The 26,882-nt window shown below is 41.1% G+C and overlaps 1 protein-coding gene across 6 annotated transcripts; it reads left to right on the forward strand.

The window, feature by feature from the left end:
* The first annotated feature begins 5,542 nt into the window (after positions 1 to 5,542).
* On the forward strand, positions 5,543 to 17,057 carry LOC105020807. Of its 6 annotated transcripts, XM_034290339.1 has the most exons (8): positions 5,549 to 5,608; positions 5,923 to 6,006; positions 8,518 to 8,583; positions 9,163 to 10,102; positions 10,362 to 10,472; positions 14,229 to 14,314; positions 14,602 to 14,703; positions 14,824 to 17,057. In XM_034290339.1, exons 2-8 carry the CDS (start codon positions 5,981 to 5,983, stop codon positions 16,430 to 16,432), a joined length of 2,940 nt encoding a protein of 979 aa, XP_034146230.1. In that variant the 5' UTR covers positions 5,549 to 5,608; positions 5,923 to 5,980; the 3' UTR covers positions 16,433 to 17,057. The 6 variants fall into 6 exon arrangements, with proteins under 6 accessions (XP_028973052.2, XP_034146230.1, XP_028973051.2 ...); XM_029117219.2 differs by lacking the exon at positions 5,923 to 6,006 and having other exon boundaries at positions 5,543 to 5,608; XM_029117218.2 differs by having other exon boundaries at positions 5,562 to 6,140.
* The last annotated feature ends 9,825 nt before the right edge of the window (positions 17,058 to 26,882 follow it).

The following is a 26,882-nucleotide window of genomic DNA, read 5'->3' on the forward strand; positions in this document are numbered from 1 at the left end:
GCGCTCAAAACCTAACAATCATTTTACAAATGGGGGAGTTATTGCAACAAAATTATACACACATTACACACCATCTGAATAACTTTTTCAAATACACAGCTGTCTTTAGTACATTCTATGCCTTTTTAATTTTCTCATACATGCTTCTGTGAAAGATTGTTTCTGTACAGTACATCTACTTACATTTCAGTTAACACAGAAATAGAAAAGCTTCAGAAAAAAAAAATCTACAGCTTCTTTTTTGCCATTGTCGGGTTATGCAACAATATAAATAAACTAAGAATAGTACAATTACAGTACAGTACAGTACAGTACAGTTCAATACAATGTGTTACTGTAAACTCACAGAAACAAAAATAAATACATCCTCGAGCGGAAATGGCGGAAATTCCTTCCAGGACCACCATGGCACACATCCATTCTAAATTCATTTTCATTCATTCCTCACTGACTCCCATTCATTTCCAATTGACTTCCATGTGTTCCCCATAGACCCCAATTCATTCCCCACTACCCCAGATTAATTCCTCATTGACTTCTATGTGTTCCCCAATGTCTCCCATTAAACAACCATTGATTCCCATTCAATACCCATTGACCACAATTTCATTCAACTTTGACATCTATGCATTCCCCATAGACTCCCATTAAATCACCACTGAGTCCAATTAATTCAATTTTGACCTCCATTCATTCCCCATTCACTTCCATGCATTCCCCATAGACCCCAATTATTTCCCCATTGCCCCCCATTCATTCCCCATTGACCCCTGTGTTCCCTCCCCATATACCCCCGTTGAATCACCATTGACTCCCATTTATTCCCCATTGACCTCCATTCATTCCCCTTTGACAAAAATTTTCATTGGCTCATTTCAGCCATTCTGTTAAAGATACCAACAATCTGAATCTTTTGATACTTGTCTCAAGATGACATACCGAGCAGCGTGAAGATCGATGCAGAGCTCTAGTGTTTTAGACAAAATTCCAAATGGCGGAAAATCCCAAATTATGACATTTTGGGTTCTTGAGGCTATTTTCTTCCTTAGGTGAAGAGGGACATGTGGACCAAATTTCAGACCTCTAGGTCATACATGGTGGAAATGCCAGTGTAGCTTTTGGAGCAACTTAGATTGCTCACTATAGTGCCACCTAGTGTTCAACTGGACCCATGGTCTAATAGATGATATACACACTTCAGGGCAAAGTGGCGTGTCTGTAGCACCGGTTCATATTTAAGTCCAAGTTTTCACCATTTCTGTATGGATTGTTCTGTTTACCTGTTTTACCTGTTTCAGCCTGTGTGGTGCTTAAAATATACCAAGCTAAGTCTTAAAGCTACCTCGTCTTTTTGTTTTCCTTTTTCACCTCTTCTTTGTTCACTCACCACACAATTAATAAACACAATGTGCCACTGCAACACAGGACTGATGGTTGATGATAATTGGCCACTATGTAGATATTCCATTAAAAATCAACCGTTTCCAGCTACAATAGTCACAACATTAACAATGTCTACACTGGATTTCTAATCAATTTGATATTATTTAAATGGACAAAAAAATTGCTTTTCTTTTAAAAAGAAGGACATTTGTAAGTGACTTCTGAATAGTTGTGTATATGGTTTATAATGTCCCCACTATATGAGAACCACTAAGAGTGATAGATGTGCCATATTATGTGTAACTCAACAACCAAGGAGTATTATCCCATAAATCAGATACTGAATCTGACATCATGTACTGTATCATGTACTCTATCTATCTATTGTATAAAATAGATAAAATATATAATTCATACATAGCATTGCTTCTATGTATGAATTGTGCTATATAAATAAACTTGCTTGCTTGCTTTATAAACACATACTAAAATCCATGACAGAGGCTAATGACTAAATGAATGATCCAGTCATGTGCTGATGCCTCAAAAACAGTCTGATTTAATCTAAGCTAAAATAACCGGTCAAAAATGTTTTGTGATACATTTTAAATCTGGCCAATGCCACAAGTAGAATGAGGCTAGTTGGTCCCTCATAATGGGAATGTGACGACTGCAGTAATACCGGTTGTCCCAGAACTAATGGATTTTACAACCGGGGTCAGATGCTCCGGTACTGTTTGAGTCATTATGTGTAAAGACAAGAGCTTGGATTTGGATCAATGAAGCTCCACCCTCCTCTCTTCTCTTTCAGAATTTAATAGATCCTAATATCTGCACATCACAATGTGTCCAACACACCAGAACTAATGATCCCCAATACCCCAGACCACTGACCGATCTACAGTCCAAAGAGTTTACCACTTACCAGAATAGTTGGTTTAGATGTATATATTTTTGTGTCGCCATTCATACATTTTATACATTTTGAAGACCATTGCTAAGAACAGGTGCAGTTTATGTTACTGCTCAGGTTCCACACAGGGCTTTTTTACAGAAATCACAACAACACTTTGCAGGCTGTTAGAGATCAGCCCCTGAACCTGTTCTGATAGTATCAATAGGGGCCAACATACTAGATAGCAGCGTGAATAAACACACCAAACACGTAGATGCGTCCATCCCACTATCTGTATCAGAGTTGGACGAGTCACTTTGGAGCCTGTTTGAACTTGAAACTGTTTAAATAAATCTTGTTCATGCGTCATTCAACCCTCTTCTGTGCTTAGAAAACATTGGTCGATTGCATACTTCTCCATCACCACGGTGGTTGATTATCTTTACTGTTCATCCCGATAAAGTCACCATCAGGCGGCTAGATCCGATCCCTCCATGATACGGCGTTTGGCATCTCTCTCCTGCTAGCCACCGGTCCCGGGCCGCCTTCCTTCAGAAGGACTCTGGTTCTAAAGGGACTTGAACTGGGCATTCTACGCACCTGCATCTGATTTGGACATTAGTGGGGTGTTTATCCTGTATGTGTGAATCCGTTTTTTTTGTTGTTGATTCAGTGTTTACTCTAGTGTCCATGGGGGTAGCACAGTTCCGTGTTCTTTTCTTTAGAACATGCCAGGTTTTTCAGCTTAGTATGCTTTGGATCCAAGCCCGAATCCTTTGTTTGCCAAGACAAATAAACCTTCCTGTTCAGCCCTAGTAAAGGATGCTGGAATTAAGTAATCGTGTTTGATTGATTAACCTCGTGCTCCTCAAAACAAATGTCAATGATAATGTGTAATTCCTAAGACAACACAAATTAATTCATGCATACGGTTTTGAGAAATGTGGGTTTGTTCCTAAAACTTTTCTCTTCATGCCAAAACATTTGGAATGCTGGGAGACTGGTTTTTTCCAGACTAGCTAGGTCTATTGCCTTATAAACTTTAACAATATTTATGTGAAACTTCTTATTAGTAATGTTTAGACTCATGAAAGTGAGTCCACACAGTGTTGTTCCCATGTTTCGTGAACTGAAGGAAAAGATCATGTTCCGTGCAATTTTATATTGTGAAATTCTGGGCAAAATGTATTCATTTCTTTTGACTGATTTCCGTATATGAACTGTCAATCCATAAAATGTTTGTGATTGTTCCATGTTGCTTTTATATTTTTGGTTATTCATATCTAAACAACAAGCATCTTTATAAAGAACTGTACCAAACTATGATGACATACACTGTTTTAGGCAATAAATTTTTTTCATTTTATTACGCTACGGGTGTTGATTCATCAGCCAACCCATCTCAGCGGTGGAGATATAATTAATCTTGTGTCTTCTCCCTCGTTTTTTAAACCCTCTTGTAAGAGAAAGTCAGAGGTCCCTACCTCCTCCAGTGGGTTTGGAGGAGAATACAAGTGTGTACATTTACGCAAAAGGAAGGGAGTGAGTTGGTACATTAGATGTCTCCATCTCTTCCCCACTTTCACTTCAGATCAGCTCAATACACTGGAATTCCGTATTTGATACAAGACTAGCATCCTCTATGTCTCCCTTTATTTTCGCTCTTCTGTCTTTTCTTTTAGTTTTACTTTTTATTAACCTCATTCACAGCGCCTAATCGACGAATTGCTGAATGATTTTAGCACGCACACTGTCGTTGCGCGAAATGTTACCCGACCGTCTCGGCTGATCTGAAGTTGGAGCCTCCAGGAGCATCATCAAATTCCTCCTCACCCAACAGTCACCGCGTTACGTGCTCAGACAGCCCGCAGTACGGACATGGACAATGAAAACCATAACGACAGTTGGCAAAATATAACTTGTCCTTAGAAGCACACATGCCCGGCTAGCGTGGTAACATTCCACTCTTACCATGCTGTTTCTTTCATGGAATCTTATCATAATTATTAGAGCTACGGGCAAAATGCCATCACATCGGTTTCAGCATCTGTACAATCAAAATTCCAAACGTATCCGCGAGATAAAGACAGTTGAGCTTTGAGTGACTTTGTATTAATTCCATTCAGTCTTTATACCTCAGTTAGGCTGAATGAAAACACTTAAAACGTATTGTCGATGTTAGTGTCATTATACCAACATTTTCTAATTCAGGAATTCAAAGTCGAGTGGGAAAAGATTGGTTGTATGACAACCACACAATCACCTTTTTCTGACAGACCGGTGCCTATAATGTTAACGATTTAGCAAATTAAAGATAAGTGAAAGGATATTCAGTGTCCTCCAGAATTGTTGCTCCACTTGGTAATTATGTCATTGATGTTTATCAGTTCGATCTTTAACTCAAAATACAAGAAAATACTATCTTAAATTGAGATATATCTACATTGTTTTTCTAAAGAACTAAACAAATTTCTCAAACATGGATGTCATGATTGTCACCCCTAGGATTTCTTATGAACCACATCTATATACAGTATTCAGATTTTTCATGTCCCTTTACTGCTAAAAAATATGAATATTCCTGTGTCTAAATGGCATTTGCTGTTAAGTTTTTTCTGTTGTTGTGTTTTCAGTATTAAGTGTTTCAAGTAATTCTTTCTACATGTACTAATGTTGCTTTTAATGAAATGTAGTATTTTATTTAGTATTTTTTTTATTTTATTTAAAATGGTCAGTGTTACAATCTGGTAATTAAGTGAATATTGTTTACTGAAAATGTTTTCTCTTCTGGTTTACTTAATACACTTTAACACATTCACTGATGAGTTGACTTACCAGGCCAATTAATGTTTATGTTGTTCTCAAGGTCCTAGTTACTATAGCTGCTTTGTGAACAACAGAGCACAGCAGAGCCAGGGTTAGGTTTGGGGTGAAGGTTAGGACCAGGGCAAAGGTTAGGGAATAGGGCATTTTGTGGATTAGTGTGTATTGTTTTTAAAAAACGTCTTTGTGTCACTTATTTATTTTATGCTGGAATGAGGGCATACTTTGTTAAAAAAAAAGTGTTCAGTTTTGCACTGAAAATGTATTAGTCTAAAATAGTAGAAAATGTTACTTACTTCATGCTGTTTGTTTTGTTCATGTTGTGTGGAGCCTACTGTATGAAAGAATCTGCTGAAGACGTGTGTTTCTCTGAAATCACCTGACTGGTGAGGAGGAGGATAAACATCAAACTGCCACTGGGTTTTAGAAAACCAGTTTCACATGTTCAGTTTCTTACTCTCTCATCTGTGACTGCATCAATTAGGTACAACTTCACCTGAAGCACAGGTAAGTGGAGACGTAATTAGTGGATTCAAATTAGTGGATTGAACTGTCATACTTTGCTTGCAGTGTTTCTAAACTATACCGTTGTGCAACATTTCTTTTATTTTTGTAAAATGTTTCTGAAATTTGAATGTGAATAATCTTATCTGAATTATCTTTCCAGGGTAGAATTGTGTAAAATTTTGAACGACCAAAGTTTAACAAATATACACAGCTAAGCTCTTCACAATGCAACAGTTAATCTGCCTGGCATGAGATCTCAGTAATATTAAATTGAACTAAGAGAAAAATGTAATCAAATCTGCTTTTGCCCACAGCTGTTTGTAGTTATCTAGATTTTGTAATTCTGAATTTTGAACGCAAGAAAGTAACTACATGATCAGCATCTGGAAAGATTACAGGTCAGCAGGCCAAATGTAAACTCATGCAACCAGTGGTAAAAATATTCAAGGATTAATTATCAAGCTCTACAAGTATCCTGACTTGTCTAGTGGGGTTGAAGTTAATTTGCCTATGACAACACAGAGCATATGTGGTAAGGATACTTTATGGAGTAAGTGCTGTAACTACATACACTGCTGGTCAAAAGTTTTTTATGGAAATGTAAGCAGTTCAGGTCCAGTGAATAGCCTGAAATGGTACAAAGGTAAGAGGTAAACTGCCAGAGGTTAAAAGTTTAGGTTAACAAAAACTGAAAAATAATTTATATTTCAGGGTTATAAAAAAACACACTTTTCAGGGAACAACTCAGAAAACTTAGCTCTAGGCTATGTCAGAACTACAGTGGATATAAAAGGTCTACACATCCCTGTTAAAATGCAAGGTTTTTGTGATGTAAAAGAATCAGACAAAGATAAATCATGTCAGAACTTTTTCCACTTTTAACGTGACCTTTAATTTGAACAATTCAATAGAAAATACAAACTGAAATCTTCGAGGGGGAACATTTTTAAATGTAAACCTTACAAATAACCTGGTTGCATTAGTGTGCACACCCTCTTATAACTGGGGATGTGTCTGTGTTCAGAATTAACCAATCACATTCAAACTCATGTTAAATAGAAGTAATTACACATCTGCCATCATTTAAAGTGACTCTGATTAATCACAAAGTTCAGCTGTTCTAGTAGGATTTTCCTGATATTTTCTTAGTTGCATCTCAGAGCAAAATCCATGGTCCACAGAGAGCTTCCAAAGCATAAGAGGGATATCATTGTTCCAAAAGGCCATAATTCCAAAAGGTATGTTTGGCACAAATACAACACTGCACATCACCCAAAGAACCCCATACCCACAGTGAAGCATGGTGGTGGCAGCATCATGCTTTTGGGCTGTTTTTCTTAGCCTTAGTCAGGGTGGATGGAATTATGAACAGTTCCAAACACCAGGCAATTTTGCCACAAAACCTTCAGGCGCCCATTAGAAAGCTGAAGATGAAGAGGAAGTTCACCTTTCAGCACGACAACGACCCAAACCACACATCCAAATCCACAAAAGCATGGCTTCACCAGAAGAAGATTAACGTTTTGGAATGGCCCAGCCAGAGCCCAGACCTGAATCCAATTGAACATCTGTGGGGTAATCTGAAGAGGGCTGTGCACAGGAGATGTCCTCGCAATCTGACAGATTTAGAGCGCTTTTGCAAAGAAGAGTGAGCAAATATTGTCATGTCAAGATGTGCCATGCTAATAGACTCCTACCCATAAAGACTGAATGCTGTAATAAAATCAAAATGTGCTTCATTAAAGTATTAGTTTAAGGGTGTGCAAACTTATGCAACAATGTTATTGTGGTTATTATTATTTTTTTCATCCTGAAGATTTCAGTTTGTTTTTCAATTGAATTGTTCAAGTTGTTGGTCACATTAAAGGTGAAAAAAGTTCTGACATGATCTATCTTTGTCTTATCCTTTTACATCACAAGAACCTGCCATTTTAACAGGGGTGTGTAGACTTTTCATATCCACTGTACCTTAGAAGAAAAGAACAAGGCATAGGCTTCGAATCATGGAAAGGGAAGCTTAGTCACCTGACTTAAACCCCATTAACTGGTTTGGGATGAACTGGGCCGAGGGGTGAAAGCCAAGCAACCTACCTGTTCAACACATGAACTTTCTGCAAATGTTTGGGGAGAACCTTCAGAACAATATTGGATTGTAGTAAAATGCACAAGTCTGTTTGGCTGTTATGTATGCAAAAGGTGGCTACTTTGATGAGTCAAAAAATTTGATTAAATTGTGTTTAACAGAATGATTCCATGATTTGTTCCATGCTTTATTTCAGAATACATTAAGACATTAAACTGAATGAATTTCAACAAAAACTGGAAAGATTGAGGTGTTATAAAACTGGTTGTGTATATACAATCACAATCCACACATTCCAAACCTTAGCATTTTAGTAATCCAGCCTGTTAACATGCTACTCCTTGTCTCCTTCTCAAATGGTCTGTTAAGTCACATCAGAGTCTTTATATCAGATAATTCTAAAGAATAATGCTGCATTCATGACTCAACTGAACAAATTAATCATTTAACCGTATCATGCGAACATCTTAGGCCACCTGGGAAAATGTATATAGTTGAAAGGCCTTTATAACCATTTATAACTCATATAATTTTCAAACAATTAAACATTATATTAGTGAGAAAATCAGTTTTGAATGAAGTCTGTATTTTCTGTAGCCTCCATTAAAATTCAAAACTCAAGCAATTCGCTTTGCTAGGTCTTAGTTGTCCTTGCAGAGTGTTTGGGATCATTTTTGACAATCACCCGAAGTTGGCCATTTCTTTTAAGATTTCTACATTTACGCCAGGTGACTCAAAATGTTTCCTTTGTTGTTTATCTGTAAGTATTTAATTATGTATTGTATTCTAGATCTACTTGAATAAGCCAACCTGTTTTCGTTGACAGAATTTTATTACGTGACAACAGCATCTTCTGTGAGTGTAAGAGTTCAGAGACCGCCATGGCAACCTGGTGAGTGTAACGATTCCAGCCGGATTGTTCCAGTACGTGTTTTAGTTGTGGTTTGGTTCCTTGCTCTTTTGTGTCATATCCTTATTTGGAGTTCCTGTCCTTGTTAGTTGATTAGTTCATGTCTTTCACCTGTGTTTGGTCCCACCTATTTCTGTTCTCCTCGTTAGCCTGTGTATTTAGTTCAGTCCTTGTCGATCATTGTTGTATTGTTACGTTCTCATGTCCTGTGGTTCCATTTCGTGGTTCGGAAATGGAACCACAATATTGTATTGTTCTATTCCAAGTGCTCAGTTTTGTTTAGTATTAAAAGCGCCATCTTCGACCCTGCACTTGCCTGCACCTCTATCCCTAAACACTGATTGTCTGTGTTTTATAAAAATACTTTCCCCCCCTAAAAAACATTATTAACACACATTTTGTCATGTTTTTTTATCATAATATTTTATGAAATAATGGATTTCAATACATCCAAAAATTGCTTGCATGTGCTGTAATCTGTAATTTCTTTGAGCCCTACTAGCAACTTAGATTACTGTGATAACTATTTCTTACGAACGAAACATGTTATTTTATTTCCAGGAATAGAGTTGAAAACACTGCATCGGCTGATACTACTCAGAAACGGTATCAGCTGACACTAAAGAAGAAGACTCTGGATGATAAAAAAGAAGATGTGCCTGAATTGAGAAGATATACGTATGGAGAGAGAAATCCCTGCACGGTCAGTAAAACTATTCTTCTGGTGGGAGAGACCGGATCAGGGAAGTCCACCCTGATCAACACCATGGTAAACTACGTCATGGGTGTAGAGTGGGAAAACCAAGTCTGGTTTGAGATCATGGAACAAGATGAAAGGAGTCTGCCTCAAAGTCGGGCTTCATTGGTCACTGTTTATGATGTATTTGGCTTTGAGGGTCTTCGAGTCCCCTACTCTCTGACCATCGTCGACACCCCAGGATATGAAGACCCCAAATGGAACAAAGAAGGCAACCGAGTTGCTGAAAAGTTGCATCATTTGTTCAAATATAAAAATGGAATTGGTCAAATTGACGCAGTGTGTTTGGTATTGAAAGCAACCGAGAATTGTCTGAGTGAAAAGCAGAAGTGCATTTTTGATGAAATTGCCACGTTATTTGGCAAAGACATGGAAGACAACACTGTAGTTCTCTTAACACATTCAGACGGAGGACCAGCCACTAACGCCCTTGAGGCCCTGAAAACCGCAGACATCAAATGTGCCAAAGATGAGAAGAACCAACCTGTTCATTTCCTAGTTAACATTGGCCCGACTGTAACTACTGCCACTGAGTTAGACATGAATGCTTTAAGGAATGCACCGAACACAAACATGGACGGTATGGACAAATTCTCAGAGTTCCTGGGACAAGTGACTCCTCAAGAGGTGAAGATGACTATAGAATTTCTAACAGAGCAAGAACACCTCAAAGCTCCGTCACTGGAGAAGATCCAGTTAGTGGATGAGAAGGATCCCCAGGCCCCTCTTCCCAGGTCTGTGAAGGTTAGAATGACTTTTTTTTGCAATTCAACAATTGCTACTCTTAAATATTACTGTAATTCTGTTTATTTTGCAATGCCAAAGGTTGGAACATTATTTGAACATATTTCGGTACAGGACTTGTCAACTAATATGGTAACTAAATGACAATATATACATTAGGTGCTAAACACTAATGATCCTAATACCCCTCAACAAAATATTGCTTAACCCCTCCCCAAACAAAAATGACATAATGCCCTCTTTTCTTCTCTCCATATAGAGTATAATTCGCAGATTTGACAGCAGAGCTAAAGATAAACCTGCCATGACAACAAAAACTGGGATTTCCATATCGGAAACCTTTTCCCCTGGTTCTTTTTCACCAAAAACGGTCAGAGAGCACCATTCTTTGAAATTGTTTAATGCATGGAAAACAGTTATGAGAGGCTAATACTGGAGTAAAGTGTCAACATTTTTCTAGTTAAGATCCTAGCAGCTGTGTTCAGCACTAACTGAAGTTTATTCATTGATTAATCAGGGTAACTGGAGAGAAGAGCATTGAAGTAATCTAATGTTGAAGTAACAAAAGCATGGATTAGTGTCTCTGCATGATTTATTGATATGTTTATGATTTTGCAATGTTCTGAAGATGAGGAAAGAAAGCAGCTCTTGAGATATATTTTATATGTTCAAAGGAGAGATCAGGGCCGAGGGGATAACACAGAGGTTTCTTTTTGGGATACGACCATACAACCGTCAAGGTTCACTGTGAGATCTGCCAACAAAACTCTTTTTTTTCTTGGGTCCTAGAACAAGCATTTCAGGTTTTTTTCAGAGTTAAAAAGCTAAAATGTTCTGTCATCCACTTCCTTAAGACTGAAACACATGCTTCCTGAGCAGCTAATTTGGGGTGTCTCCATGTTTCATTAAACTGTGTGTCATCAGCATAACAGTGAAAATTTACACTTAGTGATTTCGGATTACATCGCCCAGAGGCAGCATATATGGTGAGAACAATAATGGGCCAAAAACCGAGCCTTGAGGAACACTAAAATGTACATTTGTTTGCCAGAGGACATGGCCTGTCGTCTAATGGTGATTCTCTGTTCATCAAATGAATCTATTCATCACTGCTGAACCCACTTCACTTGTTGAGCATTGCTTTTTGTTAACTTTATAACTGTACTTTTGTTCGCCTCAATCAGGTTGGAGAAATAGGCTGATCAAGCAGACGTGAGTGCTTTCGGTGTTGCACTGTACTGTCAATCCAGGCTAGTCTAAAAACGTCCAATGTAGTGCAACAGCACTTTCTCTTCAACTTTCTGGACGCTTGGTTGACTGCTGTAGTATTGTCGGGGTACCAGGAAGCAAGTTGCTTAATCCATAATTATTTTGTTTTTAGTGGTATAGCCGTACCTAAGGTATTATGAAGTTTAGATCCTCGATTAAATTTGGTTTACCGATGTATTTACTCTGTCATCGATTTACGAGCCTGGAAGAGTATCAAAATACATTGGTAGTCTGAGAATTTATATTAAGGCTTTAAAAGTCCTTGTTTGGGATGCAAGTGGGTTACTGGTTTTAATGGTAAATGTAATAAGACAGCAGTCCAGATGTTCCAGGGTTATGAGGAAAAATTGTTAAATCCACAACATCTATTCCTCATGACAAGACTAAATCTAAGGTGAGATTGTGGCAGTGTGTTGGACCTGAGACATGTTGGATAAACCCATTGAGTAAATCATGGCTTCAAAGGCTTTTTGAAGAGGGTTTTCCATATTACTGTTACAATCAACAAAAATGTGATTTGTATCTGCCATGAGGAGTTTAAGTATCTAGGGGTCCTGTTCACGAGTGAGGGAAGGATGGAACGGGAGATTGACAGACGGATCGGTGCAGCTTCTGCAGTAATGCGGTCGATGTATCGGTCTGTCGTGGTGAAGAAAGAGCTGAGCCGCAAGGCGAAGCTCTCGATTTACCAGTCAATCTACGTTCCTACTCTCACCTATGGTCATGAGCTTTGGGTCATGACCGAAAAGACAAGATCCCGGATACAGGCGGCCGAAATGAGCTTTCTCCGCAGGGTGGCTGGGCGATCCCTTAGAGATAGGGTGAGAAGCTCGGTCACCCGGGAGGAGCTCAGAGTAGAGCCGCTGCTCCTCCACATCGAGAGGGGTCAGCTGAGGTGGCTTGGGCATCTGTTTCGGATGCCTCCGGAACGCCTTCCTGGGAACTCCTCCTCCACGGGAAGAGACCCCGGGGAAGACCTAGGACACGCTGGAGGGACTATGTCTCCCGGCTGGCCTGGGAACGCCTCGGTGTCCCCCCGGAAGAGCTGGAGGAAGTGTCTGGGGAGAGGGAAGTCTGGGCATCCCTGCTTGGACTGCTGCCCCCGCGACCCGGCCCCGGATAAGCGGAAGATGATGCTATGCATGCTATCTGCCATGAGATTAGACAAGAATTCTGGAATCTCACTGAGGAACATTGTGTATGGCCTGGGGGCCTTGAAATAGTAGATATGAAAAATGATTTATCAGCATGTTTACCTTTTAAATTAGTAAACATTTAAAACACTGAACACCCAGTGATATTTATAAGTACATTTATACTGAAAATATTTGCAGCACCCCTTACCACTTTCAGGATGCGCAGGGGATATGATCACTAGTGTAGCCAGGAGGAGAGGCCTCATTTAACCCCTCCCCCTTTGGGGGATGAATGGGGTTGTGATCACTAGTGTAGCCAGGAGGAGAGGCCTCATTTAACCCCTCCCCCTTTGGGGGATGAATGGGGTAATGATCACTAGTGTAGCCAGGAGGAGAGGCCTCATTTAACCCCTCCCCCTTTGGGGGATGAATGGGGTTGTGATCACTAGTGTACCCAGGAGAACAGGCCTAATTTAACCCTTCCCCTTTGGGAGATTAATGGGTTTATGATCAGTAGTGTAGCCATGAGGCTACAGGAGGCCTAATATAGGGCGATTAAGGCAGTAGGCTTTAGCCATGTTTCACACACACTGATTACATCCAGTTTATAATCAGTGATTAATACATTTTCTGCAATTGCTTTGAAGCAAGGGGTCTAAAGGAGTACCATTTTGAGATTATAGTAATTTGTATAAATGACTGAAATGGAAGAAGGCTTCATCTTAAGGTTGCTGTCGTTAACAGTACCTGGTTTTACTTTTGTCAGCCTGGATCGAGTCACAGTCTCATAGGAGAAAACTTCTCAATATTCTTACAAGAGCTCTTGGAGGCATTGCATTTCATTCCCCACATTACAAATATTGTTGGAATAAATGGGGCAACTATATATATATATTTGCTATACTTTAATAATTGTAATATTTGGACAATGGATGTTGATACTAAAATATATTTTTATTTTAAACAATCCAAATATTTCTTCCATCACATCCATCAACTGACTTTGTTGTTGGCGATTCCAATGTACCCAATGATGCCTGTGAACGCAGCCTTTACACCTAAAGTCATATTTATGTCCTACAGGAATCTAGTAAGCAATTTTCCTGTTTGGCTTCATTTCCCCATTTGCTTTGTACCAGGTACACAAACTTTGGTGAATAACATTTTTTTTTCCTAACAAGAAAATGTGTTTATTTAGTAACCCAGTTTTGGAGCCAGATCTCTATCTGCAGTTGCAATTATTATTACTATCATTTCCATTAATTTCAGTTGACGAACACCCAGTGACACTTTGGATTTAGACAGCCCACGTTATTGAACAACCAAATATATACAACACATTGTATGGGTTTGATTAGATTGTAACTTCAGGTAGACAAAGTCCATGAGGCATTTAAGTTATGTTCTTAAAATGTCATTATAGGTCCAAAAATGCATGTAGTCACTCCAGATAACTGAATCAACATACTTTTTTATTATAATGAAAAAAGGCAATCTGCTACAGGAATGGGATCATTTATTGAACTTGGATTGCCATTAGTAGAATATGTACAGTACAAAGCGCACACTGCGATGGAAAAAGAGTAATAATGTGCAACAGATATTCTGCCAATGTAAAATAGGGTCAGTGTCGTGTCAAAAGACAGCATTTACAAGCACAATTCAGGAGTATTAAAAATGTTGTAAAGTGTATAACTCTCCCTAACTCTCCCACATTGTAGAAACCACGTACCATATTTGGTGTCAAACTAGACACAACAACGCCTGGAGAAGAAGTACCTTCCAAGGAGACAAAGGAGACAATTCGGTATGTTGTCCTTCCACTTTTAACATTAGTGACCTCATCCTCAACCCGTGCTATCACTAGTGACCTCATCCTCAGGCCGTGCTATCATTAGTGACCTCATCCTCAGGCAGTGCTATCATTATTGATCTCATCCTCAGTCGGTGTTATCATTAGTGACCTCATCCTCAGTCAGTGCTATCAGTAGTGACATCATCCTCAACTTAAAAAAAAAATCGTTACTGACAGTTGTCGGCAGCACTAAATGAAATCAAAATGTATTAAATAAAGTACATTATTGTGTTTCTCAGGAATAGTGGCACATCCTCAAAACTAGATGACATAATTTCAAAAAGCGCCCTAATCCATGAAGGGCCCCCAAGAAGGTATCAGCTGGTCCTCAGTCATCCTCAGTCAGTGCTATCAGTAGTGACATCATCCTCAACTTTAAAGAAAAATTGTTACTGACAGTTGTCGGCAGCACTAAATGAAATCAAAATGTATTAAATAAAATACATTATTGTGTTTCTCAGGAATAGTGGCACATCCTCAAAACTAGATGACATCATTTCAAAAAGCGCCCTAATCCATGAAGGGCCCCCAAGAAGGTATCAGCTGGTACCAAAGAAACAATGTCTGGATGATAAAGGTGAAGAAGAATCGAAACTAAGAAAATGGACCATCGGTGAGAAAGACCCTAACAAGGTCAACAGAACTGTATTATTGGTTGGAGAGACAGGGGCAGGAAAAACTACTATGATAAACGCCATGGTCAACTACATCATGGGTGTGGAGCGAGAGGACAACATCTGGTTTGAGATTACCAACGAGGGAAACAAATGTCAAACTGAAAGTCAAACTTCTGAGGTCATAGCTTATGACATCTTTGGGTTTGAGGGCTGTAGAGTCCCTTACTCTCTGACCATCATAGACACCCCAGGTTACGGAGACACCAGAGGAATCCAAGAAGACCGTTTAATCACTGAAAGACTGCATGATTTGTTCAGATCTCCAAAGGGAATTGATCAAATTGATGCCGTGGGTTTTGTGGTGAAGGCGAGTACCAATCGTCTGAGTGACAGGCAGAGGTACATCTTTGATGCAGTTTTGTCTTTATTTGGGAAAGACATGAAGAATCAAATCGTAGCTCTCATTTCAAACTCAGATGGAGTGCCAGCTAAGAATGCCCTCCAGGCACTTGAAAATGCAAAAATCAAATGTGCCAAAAACAAGGACAACGAACCAGTTCATTTCCTGTTCAACAACCGGCAGACAGAGATTGTAACAAACCAAAAAGAAGAAAGGGCCATGAATTTAGCCTGGGAAGTTACCAAGGAAGGCATGGATGAGTTTTCAGAGTTCCTGGGTAAAGTAGCTCCTCAGAAGTTGAAGATGACTGTAGATGTTTTGACAAATCGTATTCAGCTAGAAGCTTTTGTCAACAACTTACAGCAACGCATTGAGATGATTGAAGGGAAGCAGGCTTTGCTCAAGCAAACTCGTGATGAACTGATGAAACACAAGAAGGAGATGGATGAAAGTCAGAACTTTGTCATCACAGTCACTGAGAGCTACAAAGAGCGAGTCACCATAGAAGGAATATTTACCAGAAAGGCAGTATGCTGCATAGTTTGTGAAGAGAACTGCCATTATCCAGGATGCACCCTTGCCAGAAGTCCTTATTGGTGTGAAGTCATGAAAGATGGTCACTGCATGTCATGTACTGGAAGATGTCCTGTCTCCAACCATGTCAGAGAAAATTGGAGGTTTGTTCAGAGGAACCGGGAGATTACCAAGACACATGATGATATAAAAAGGAAGTATAGAAGTAGCTTGAGAGCTGCTGCAGAGAAAGTCGACTTGATGGCCTGTCTGAAGAAAGAGTTGGATGATGCTGTGAGAGACAAAGCCAGATTGGTGGAGGAATCCTACCAGTGTGTTGTTGAACTAGAAGAGATTGCCTTGAGGGGGAACTCGCTGTCTACTTATGTCCACTTGGACTTCCTGATTGAGAAGCTGAAGGAGAAAAGAGACATAGAGAAGGCTGAGAAACTGGAAAGAATGCAGAGTTGTGGTGGAGAGGGACAAAAGAAGGGGATGGATTATCTAAGAACTAAACTAGGGATTTTCTGGCAAAAATAACAATAGCATAAGTCATTATTTCTGCCATTGAAGAAGGATGTACACAGGTCAAATGCATGCACCCTATTGGAAACTACAGACTCTTGTGTCCAGCTCGGGAAGACATAATCTGGTACCTGTTTGAGGACATTATCAGATGAATCCCTTCTCCCTGGCCAGTTACCAAGCGTCAAACGGAAATTCAAAAAGAGACACAAACAAAACTTGTTGGGTAAAGGAAACATATGTGTTGACTTATGGCACAAAGGTTTTTAGTGTTCTTTAGTTTTAAAAAGTCAGTTGGCAATTTGAAGCTTAACATCAAAACCATTTGCCAAGAAAAACACTTTTATTTTCTTCTTCTTGAGTTAATACATAATTTTTTACAATGCTGCATTGTCTAAATTACTGTTTATGAAATGTTCACTGGGTCTGACGTTACATGATCGTGGGATAGAAGGAGCGGTCAGGGGTTTAGGACAAATTCTTGCATAATATTAAGGTTTGTGAGTTTGTTTTTAAAGGTTATTTACTTACATATCATATAAAATGAATGAATATTCCACTCATATGTGTAAAGTCAATTAGAAATTTGGCTAGAACTTATTAATAATTTCTTAAACAAAATTAAAAAAACATTTATCCACTTGTCTGGCTCAGTTAAACTTGATTAGCCTGTTCTGACTCTTCTGAACATATTTAAAACAACTTACACCATATGTCATGCCAAAAACTAAATGAAAACATTTGAATAATAAACCAAACAAAATCACTGACAATATAAGTGTTTCTAATGCCACCTTCATGGAGGCTGTTCCTGACAGTTTGGTCAGAAACATGCACACCAGTAGCTAGGGCTCTCCAAATGGCAAATCTAAATGGCATTCTGAATTTGCAACTAAGGCAAACTGAAGAAGTAAGATAGCATGTGCAACTGAAATGCAGGGATAGCAGCAATGACACGTACCTGTAGACAACTGGAAAATTCCTTATCAGACTATGTAAGGCGGTGACAGAGTCCAGTAGTACGAAGGGTGGGTGTGGTTAGTGATGGGAAGTCAAGGAGTTCAGCAGGGTGGACAGAAACTGTTCCTGGTGGGAGAACGAAGAGACCTGTACACGCCTGCCTGATGCAAGGAGGGGCAAACAGTTTGTGGCCTGGTTTTGAAGGGTCCCTGGTGATGCCTCTCGCCCTGGGTAGACACCACTCTCACTGGAGGTCTACGATGGGTGGGAGCTGGCTACCTGTGATGTGCTGGAGGTCTACGATGGCCAGGAGCTGGGTACCTGTGATGTGCTGGAGGTCTATGATGGCTGGGAGCTGGGTACCTGTGATGTGCTGGAGGTCTACGATGGGTGGGAGCTGGGTACCTGTGATGTGCTGGAGGTCTACGATGGCCAGGAGCTGGGTACCTGTGATGTGCTGGAGGTCTACGATGGCTGGGAGCTGGGTACCTGTGATGTGCTGGAGGTCTATGATGGATGGGAGCTGGGTACCTGTGATGTGCTGGAGGTCTATGATTGCTGGGAGCTGGGTTCCTGTGATGTGCTGGAGGTCTACGATGGCTGGGAGCTGGGTACCTGTGATGTGCTGGAGGTCTACGATGGCTGGGAGCTGGGTACCTGTGATGTGCTGGAGGTCTATGATGGCTGGGAGCTGGCTACCTGTGATGTGCTGGGCAGTTTTCATCACCCGTTGCAGGGCTTCCGGACAGCTACCGAGCAACCGCCAAACCACACTGTGGCGCAGTTAGTCAGAACGTCCTCGATTGTACCGCGGTAAAAGTTCACCAGGGTCTTGGTAGACAGGCGGAGCAGATACCAGTCTTTCTGCTGGGTTGATGCCCTTCTACGGCCCTGTCCAGCTCTCCTTGTGCAACAGCCTCCTCCTGGTTTCTCCTCCATGCTCTTGACACTGTACTTCGAGACACAGCAAACCTTCATGCATTGATTTCATTGATTCACGATCGCTTATGCTTGCTAACTGGACAGATTGATGTCCCAGAAGTTTAATTGACTTGGTGTTATACTGTGAGGATTACATGTTCCTTTAATCATTTGAGCAGAGTAAGTATCACACAGACAAACAAAAAAAAATGCAAACAGTGCAGAAAATATTTCTAGCCCAAAGACTCTCAAAACCCCAAACTGTTGGGCAGCTGAACTGTCATATCAAGCAAGAATGGGAAAACATGTCACTTTCAAAACTACAGCAATTGTTCTCCTCAGTTGCCAAACGCAATCAAACAAGTATTGTATAAAGATGAAGAAAGTCAACACAGTGGAAAACATACTGCCCCTGTCCCAACTTTTTTAAACATGTTGCTGGCATCAAATTCAAAATGGGTTTTTCCAAAAACATTAACATTTCTCAGTTTCACCATTTGATATGTTGTCGTTGTACTATTTTCAATCAAATATAGGGATACATGTCTTTCACATCATTACATTCTGTTTTTATTTGCATTATCAGTGTCCCAACTTTGGTGGAAACATGGTTGTAGACAAACAGTAAATAACAACACCACAGAGTAATATAGTTACCTCTCTCTCACACACACACACACACACACACACAATTGAGCCTACAGGAATCTAGTCCGCTCATGAAAGACATGTGAATAAGACACACCCAATCTGGTCAACTGACATAAAAGTTCCAGTAAGTGCTAACAGCTATGCGTTTAACATGATCAGATCAAGTTGCCACAGTGACTCTGGACTGCTTCATCCCGCTCATAGGCCAATGTTTCTAGCGCCACCTACTGGAGTAAAATTAGATTTTCAAATGCTCATAACCTTTGCCCCAATTGTGGTAAAAATATTATAGGTTGTGGAGACTGCTGCTGTGCAACACTGAACTTTGAAAACACTATTTCCACTATTTATAATTTTATGAAAAACATACCTCTGAGAAGTAGTCCTAGGCTGTTCGTCCCATTTTGAAGAAACTTCAAAATAGCATCTGTGGACACTGCCCATCAATAACTATTAATAAAAATAGACATGTCAAACGCAGAAGATATCATGTCAACAACTTCCTGAGTCCTGCAATTTCACAGGAAGTGAAAGCATAGCGCTGGTATACATCATTGGTATGACAAGGTAATAGTGGCGCCAATTGGCCATTTGGGGGCGCAGAAAAGCAGAACTTAATATTTGGTACAGAAATCTTTGTTTGCAATTACAGAGATCATACGTTTCCTGTAGTTCTTGACCAGGTTTGCACACACTGCAGCAGGGATTTTGGCCCACTCCTCCATACAGACCTTCTCCAGATCCTTCAGGTTGCTGGGCAATATGGACTTTCAGCTCCCTCCAAAGATTTTCTATTGGGTTCAGGTCTGGAGACTGGCTAGGCCACTCCAGGACCTTTAGATGCTTCTTACGGAGCCACTCCTTAGTTGCCCTGGCTGTGCGTTTCGGGTCGTTGTCATGCTGGAAGACCCAGCCACGACCCATCTTCAATGCTCTTAGTGAGGGAAGGAGGTTGTTGGCCAAGATCTCGCGATACATGGCCCCATCCATCCTCCCCTCAATACGGTGCAGTCGTCCTGTCCCCTTTGCAGAAAAACATCCCAAAAGAATGATGTTTCCACCTCCATGCTTCATGGTTGGGATGGTGTTCTTGGGGTTGTACTCATCCTTCTTCTTCCTCCAAACACACCGAGTGGAGTTTAGACCAAAAAGCTCTATTTTTGTCTCATCAGACCACATGACCTTCTCCCATTCCTCTTCTGGATCATCCAGATGGTCATTGGCAAACTTCAGACGGGCCTGGACATGCGCTGGCTCAAGAAAACATACATTGTGATGTTGACAAAATACTCAGAGGCTGACAGATATTAAAGGCTTGATTAATTAATTAATTGTTTACAACACTTTTTTTTTGTTACATTTTCTTGTCTTCATCAATACTTTAACTGGGTCCAACATTAACTTTTTTTCTCACTGGCCCGGGCTTAATTTTTACTGGACCAAAGCTAAATAAAAGAAATTAATGTAAATGTCAATGACAAATGACAATTGATTTATACCACAGTTTTGCATGTGATGTGAGACAAGAGTTTTGCATGTGATGTGAGACAAGAGTTTGGCATGTGATGTGAGACAAGAGTTTGGCATGTGATGTGAGACAAGTGTTTTGCATGTGATGTGAGACGAGCTGATACAAGCAATTGCTGTTTACATAAATATGATGCAAAGGACATCCAGAGATTTTCCTTCCATATAAAAATCAATCTCTCAACACCATTGTGTGTTGGCATGGTAAAACATAATTTTGCGCTCATACTTTAAATAGCCTACCAGCAAAATACTGCAACGAATGTGTCCGTAAGATGAAACTTTATTTCATATTGGCTGTGCTGCCAGAAGGGCAGGCTTCCCCACAGTTTTCCATCTATTGAAGTGAATACAACCAAAAAGCACAAGGGGCCGATGGGGAGATATTGCAGTACCACACATTCACACTAGATGGCGGCATTGATTAGTTGTTTGTCCAACAACCCCCGTCGCCGATCATGGGGGAGTGATACAGACAAACGGATAGACAGGTGGAGGTATTCAGAGAACAGAGGAGGAGGAGTGGGGAAGACATTAATTCACCACATCTCCTACCTAAACCCTTTAGAAACACTTTATAATTCTTTAGAGAGAAGTGCACTCTCCCTGTTTATCTGGGTACATCTGCCTCTCACACCCTCTCACCAGAGTTTTATTTTCATATTCATTCGGATATATGTGAGATGAAATATGTATGAATTCATATAAACATTACATTTAAATAATTTCAGTGGGACACCTACATGTAGGGGAACCAACAGGTGCAGTTGTCTGATAGCTTGTTTATTTAACTTCTGAAGGTGTAAAGTGAGACAAGCGTGTCGAACTTAAGGCTCTGTTTCTACACGTTCCAGTCAATGGCGGAGGAATTCCAGTCAATCTGAATGAATATCAACCAGAGGAAGAGCAGGCTTTAAACTGTGAGCTCGAACTGTCCCATCTCGCCCGCTCCTTGTCCCGTGGCGTGTCATATCCTGAGTGACAGCGCTGGTATGATAAGGTGTGTGTTCCATCTCTAGTATTTGCCTTGTGATATTCGAGCCTGCGGAAACTCTCCCCTCGACAACCACAACGCCATGAATAATTCTCCTAAACAAACATCCCCCCCACACACACACACACACAGAGACACACAATCACAGACGATAACATTATTCAACAGTCAACTCAGAAGATGGTTGACGGGGGCCTTATGATTATTGTGCACACAGCTCATCAGTATGGAAGGCTGCTGGTTTGATTTCGTCCTGTGGACTGAGACAAAGGAGGATTGGGTGATTCTCTAATCTCTAGGAATAAAACTGAAACTACCATATTGATCCATTTTCAACTGCCTTCTTCACCTGGCCTCAGCTGTTTATTTCTCCTCTTTCCCTTTGTGTTTCTCACCATTTATGGGAGTCTTTCTGCTGACTCTTGATGGTTGTGTGTGGAATATGTACACTGAAACTGCCCTCCTCAAAGTTGTTAATGACCTTCTTGTCTCTGCTGATGCTGGCGCCCTCAGCATCGTTATCCTGCTGGACCTGAGTGCTGCCTTCAACACAGTCCATCACCAGATCCTCCTCACCAGGCTCAAAGCCTTGGGTGTTGAGGGAGACGCACTTTCCTGGCTACACTCATACCTCACCAACCGTACTCACAACATTTCGGTCCATGGTCATAATTCTGACTCAGCTGTAGTCACACAGGGTGTCCCCCAGGGTTCCGTTCTTGGGCCCCTGCTCTTTATCATCTACATCCACCCCCTTGGTCAGATCCTCCGTCACCTTAAACTGGACTTATACTGCTACGCCGATGACACTCAGATCTACCTCAGTACTAAATCCCTCAACAACCCTCCTCTGTCTCATATTGAAACTTGCCTGGCAACAATAAAAACCTGGCTGCAGCTTAACGGTGACAAAACTGAACTTCTACTACTTGGTACAAAATCCACACAAACCAAAGCCGGCACCTTCACCCTCGCTATTGATGACTCTGTTGTATCTCCATCCCCTCATGCATGCATCCTCTGTGTCATACTGGACTCCTCACTCAGCTTCCAACAACACATTAAACAGACAGTCAAATCCTCATTCTTCCACTTCCACAATATGGCCACTTTCCATTCTTCCCTGTCCCCACTGCCGCTGAACCCCTAATCCATGCATTAATTTCTGCCCGTCTTGAGTATAGCAATTCTCTCCTTTCTAGCATTAACTCTTCATCTCTCCATAAACTACAACTAGTTCAAAATTCAGCTGCACGACTTCTCACACACACCAAATCCTGGCAGCACATCACCCCCATCCTACAAGAACTCCACTGGCTCCCAATCTCTAAACGCATTGACTTCAAAATTCTTCTTCTCACGTATAAAGCCCTCCACCAACTTGCTCCACCCTATATCTCGTAAGTTATTCCCCAATACCATTCCTCCAGGTCACTCCACTCTGCCACTGCTGGCCTCCTTATCATCCCTTGATCCAAGCTGCGGAGCTTTGGAGACGGGGCTTTTTCACGGGCTGCTCCAAGACTTTGGAATGCACTTCCACAATTCATCCAGGACTCCCAATCTGTTGCCATATTCATCCACCACCTCAAGTCTTCTCTGTTCAAACAAGCCCAGCCCCAGCCCTACGTTGTTTGACCCACCCCCCCTTTTTGTTTTGTTACCATTTGTCTCATTGCTCTCTATCTATAGTTGATTGTTATGTATGTATTGTAAAGGGTCTTTGAATAGTGCTATATACATGTTATGTATTATTATTATGGCATGGGCGACTTGCACATCTGTGAAGACACCATTAATGGTGAACAATACTTATAGGTTTGGGGCAACATATGCTTTTTCAGGGAAGGCCTTATTTCAGCAAGACAATGCCAGACCACATTCTGCGCTTAGTACAACAGCATGTCTCCGTAGTAAAAGAGTCCCGGTGCTAAACTGGCCTGCCTGCAGTCCAGACCTGTAACCTATTGAAAACATTTGGCTGATTATGAAACAGAAAATACGACAAAGGAGACCCCGAACTGTTGAGCAGCTGATATTTTATATCAAGCAAGAATGGGAAAACATTTCACTTTCAAAACTACAGCAATTGTAGTTCCCAGACGCTTACAGAGTGAGGTGATGCAACACTGTAATAATCATGCACCAGTCCTAACTTTTTAAAACATGTCACTCCATCAGACTCAAAATGGGCATGTATTGTTCCAAAAACAATAACATTTCTCAGTTTCAAATTGTATATGTTGTCTTTGTACTATTTTGTCTTAGATACAGGGACACATGGAAATGAGGTTGTAGAGTAATATACACCACAGAGTAAGTATTATAGTGTCCTCGCACACACACACACACACACACACAGCTATTCAATTGTAATATGGGATCTTTCCATGTTCAGCCTGTTAAATGTAAACTGTTCCCAGAGCAAGTATCAAACTCCTTCTCTCCCCTGTCCCTCCTCCATCTGTCTCTCCCCTCTCCCTCCTCCATCCCTGACTCTCCCCTCTCCCTCCCTCCTCCCTATTTCTCCCCTCTCTCCTTTATCCCTGCTCGTCCCCTCTTCTGCTCCTCATCCCTCTTACATTTATCGTGTGTGTATTTTCCATTAGTGTCTGTGTGTGTCATGCTTGTGAGTTTGCTCTTGTTTCTAACTCCCCAATTACCTTTGGGTGTCTGGGTGTGCTCGATAACGTTTTATTTGACTCCTTTCTGTGTGAGTCCGGTGTGCTCGATAACGTTTTATTTGACTCCTTTCTGTGTGAGTCCGGTGTGCTCGATAAAGTTTTATTTGAGTAGGTAAAGAGGAAGACGGTCTGTGTAAAGGGAAGAGGAGTGATGAGGGTTATAAATTCTACCCATGTATCCCTCCATCTCTCCTCGTATCCCTCCATCTCTCATCTCTCCTCATCTCTCTCCATCAATCCCTCTTGCTCTCTGTCTCTCCCTCTTGTACCCAACTGTCTTTGTCTCTCATTTACCTCCATATCAGTCTCCCCCAACACTGTATCTCTCTCTCTCTCTCCCCCATTTGTTTTTCTGTCCCTGGTAGCTTCCTTCATGGTTCGGAAACTTTCTGTAAATGGGTCATCTGAGAACGCATGTGAAAGGCGCGCAGACACACACACACACACACACCCACACACACACACACACACACACACACACGGACGGGCGATCTGTCTTCCTGAGAGTCGCACCGTAATAGAATCCATAACGTGTTTTTTCCAAACGGACTCAATGTCATTTGGCAACAGGCCACTGCACTTGACTGGGGGACGTGAGAAACAGACAGAACTTAAAAATAACTGCTTGTAAAAAAAAGACGAGAGAAAATAGAGTGGGTGAGATGGAGATTAGTCTGTGGGGAGTGCTTGTATCCTTTGGGAGTGTAAAGTCACTAGGAGTGTGTGTGTGTGTTTGTGCGTGTAGCTGGGTGGCCCATTGTGTCCTCAGTCCCTCTCAGAACTCTGCGAACACACAGACATACAAACACTGGGATATTATTTTGAAAAATACTAAAATACTGTAGGAAGAAGAACATACCTTAAATGGAAACACAGAATGTGGTCTGGATTTATTTGTTTTAATCATGACCTATGACCTCTCCTCATTGACTTCCTGCTCCTCAATGGAACAATCAGATGCTGCATGTCTGAGTGCATTCCCAGACAACAAAACTAAACCAGGAAATCTGAGGAGGGCAATGACCTCTGGAAAGACGGTCAGAGGGAGCGAGAGAAAGAGTTAAAGACGGACTGGAGAGACAGGAGTGGGAAAGTGTGTGCCTGTGTGTGTACATACTGTGCTTCCTGTTGTATCCAGGAAGTGGCAGGTGTGTGTGTGACGTCATCACCCATCATGCATAACATCATAGAAGTTACAGGGCAATTGAACAAAGATGGACACCCCTCCCCCTTCTGCTACACTTCAAAATAAACACGTCTGCCTTTTGAAAACATGTTTATTATGTTATCAGTTCGGTGAGCTTAAGCGCGCGCACGAACACACACACACACACACACACACACACACACACACACACACACACACACTCTCAACATCAGGAGGAATTGGTCCTTCTAATTTCCTTCTATATAGTTAATGAGGTATAATAGTTTCACTTATGCTGAATTGCCTGGAAGTGTCTACATGTCTACCTTCCCTCTGTTCTATAAGACTGTAGCTTCTATCTCGTCTGTCTGGCTGTAGCTTCTATCTCGTCTGTCTGACTGTCTCTTCCCTATCTTTTGTCTGACTGTCTCTTCCCTATCTTTTGTCTGACTGTCTCTTCCCTATCTTTTGTCTGACTGTCTCTTCCCCCTCTGCTGTCAGACTGTACCTTCCCTCTCCTTCACATTCTGTAAGAGGGCAAGAGGCAGAGGGAATCGTCCTTTTGGAAGATTATTTAAGCCAGGGGGGAATTTCATTCTCCACTCCAAGAATAAAGGACAAACGGAGTGATGGATGGAGAAAGATAATGAGAGAAAAAAAGGATGGAGAGAATGAGACAGATGGAAAAAAAGGAGCAAGAGGAATGGTTGGATAGAGACAGAGGGAGGGATGGAGAAAACAGAGGGAGGGATAGAGGGATAGAGAAGACAGAGGGAGGGATGGAAAAGTCATTAGCAACAAAGGAGAACAATTTTCACATCATTAAGTTTATAATCCAGAGTAAATATATACAAGTAATGGAGCCACTCGTGTGTGTGTGTGTGTATTGACAGTATGTCTAATAAAGAAAGAAGGCCAGTGAGCGAGGTCTCGTTTACGATACTGTATTTGTCATCTGCACAATCTCAATCCACTGAAAGAGTAAACCAGGCTACCTCCGACTCAGAGCACAGTATAGGGACCAGGGTGTCATCTCTCCATAGGGTCCTGGTATAAAGTAGTGTACTATATAGGGAATAGGGTGTCATCTCTCCATAGGGTCCTGGTATAAAGTAGTGTACTATATAGGGAATAGGGTGTCATCTCTCCATAGGGTCCTGGTATAAAGTAGTGTACTATATAGGGAATAGGGTGTCATCTCTCCATAGGGTCCTGGTATAAAGTAGTGTACTATATAGGGAATAGGGTGTCATCTCTCCATAGGGTCCTGGTATAAAGTAGTGTACTATATAGGGAATAGGGTGTCATCTCTCCATAGGGTCCTGGTCTAAAGTAGTATACTATATAGGGAATAGGGTGTCATCTCTCCATAGGGTCCTGGTCTATAGTAGTGTACTATATAGGGAATAGGGTGTCATCTCTCCATAGGGCCCTGGTATAAAGTAGTGTACTATATAGGGAATAGGGTGTAATTTAAGCACTAGTTGACTGCATCGTGGTTTCAGTCTAGCTCGTTACGGAATTACAGAAATAAGGAGATGGGGCAAAGGGTCAGAGGTCAGTCAAGAACAGAAGTTGACC

This window comes from Esox lucius, chromosome 24, assembly GCF_011004845.1.
Source record: "Esox lucius isolate fEsoLuc1 chromosome 24, fEsoLuc1.pri, whole genome shotgun sequence".
In the NCBI taxonomy this organism is placed as follows: Eukaryota; Metazoa; Chordata; class Actinopteri; order Esociformes; family Esocidae; genus Esox; species Esox lucius.

Excerpts from the sequence above, each read along its gene's own strand:
- LOC105020807 (XM_034290339.1), top strand. The coding sequence starts at position 5,981 with ATGATCAGCATCTGGAAAGATTACAG. Across the intron at positions 6,007-8,517 it reads AGCATCTGGAAAGATTACAG|AATTTTATTACGTGACAACA; the intron begins GTCAGCAGGCCA and ends TTTCGTTGACAG. Across the intron at positions 10,473-14,228 it reads GTTCTTTTTCACCAAAAACG|AAACCACGTACCATATTTGG; the intron begins GTCAGAGAGCAC and ends CCCACATTGTAG.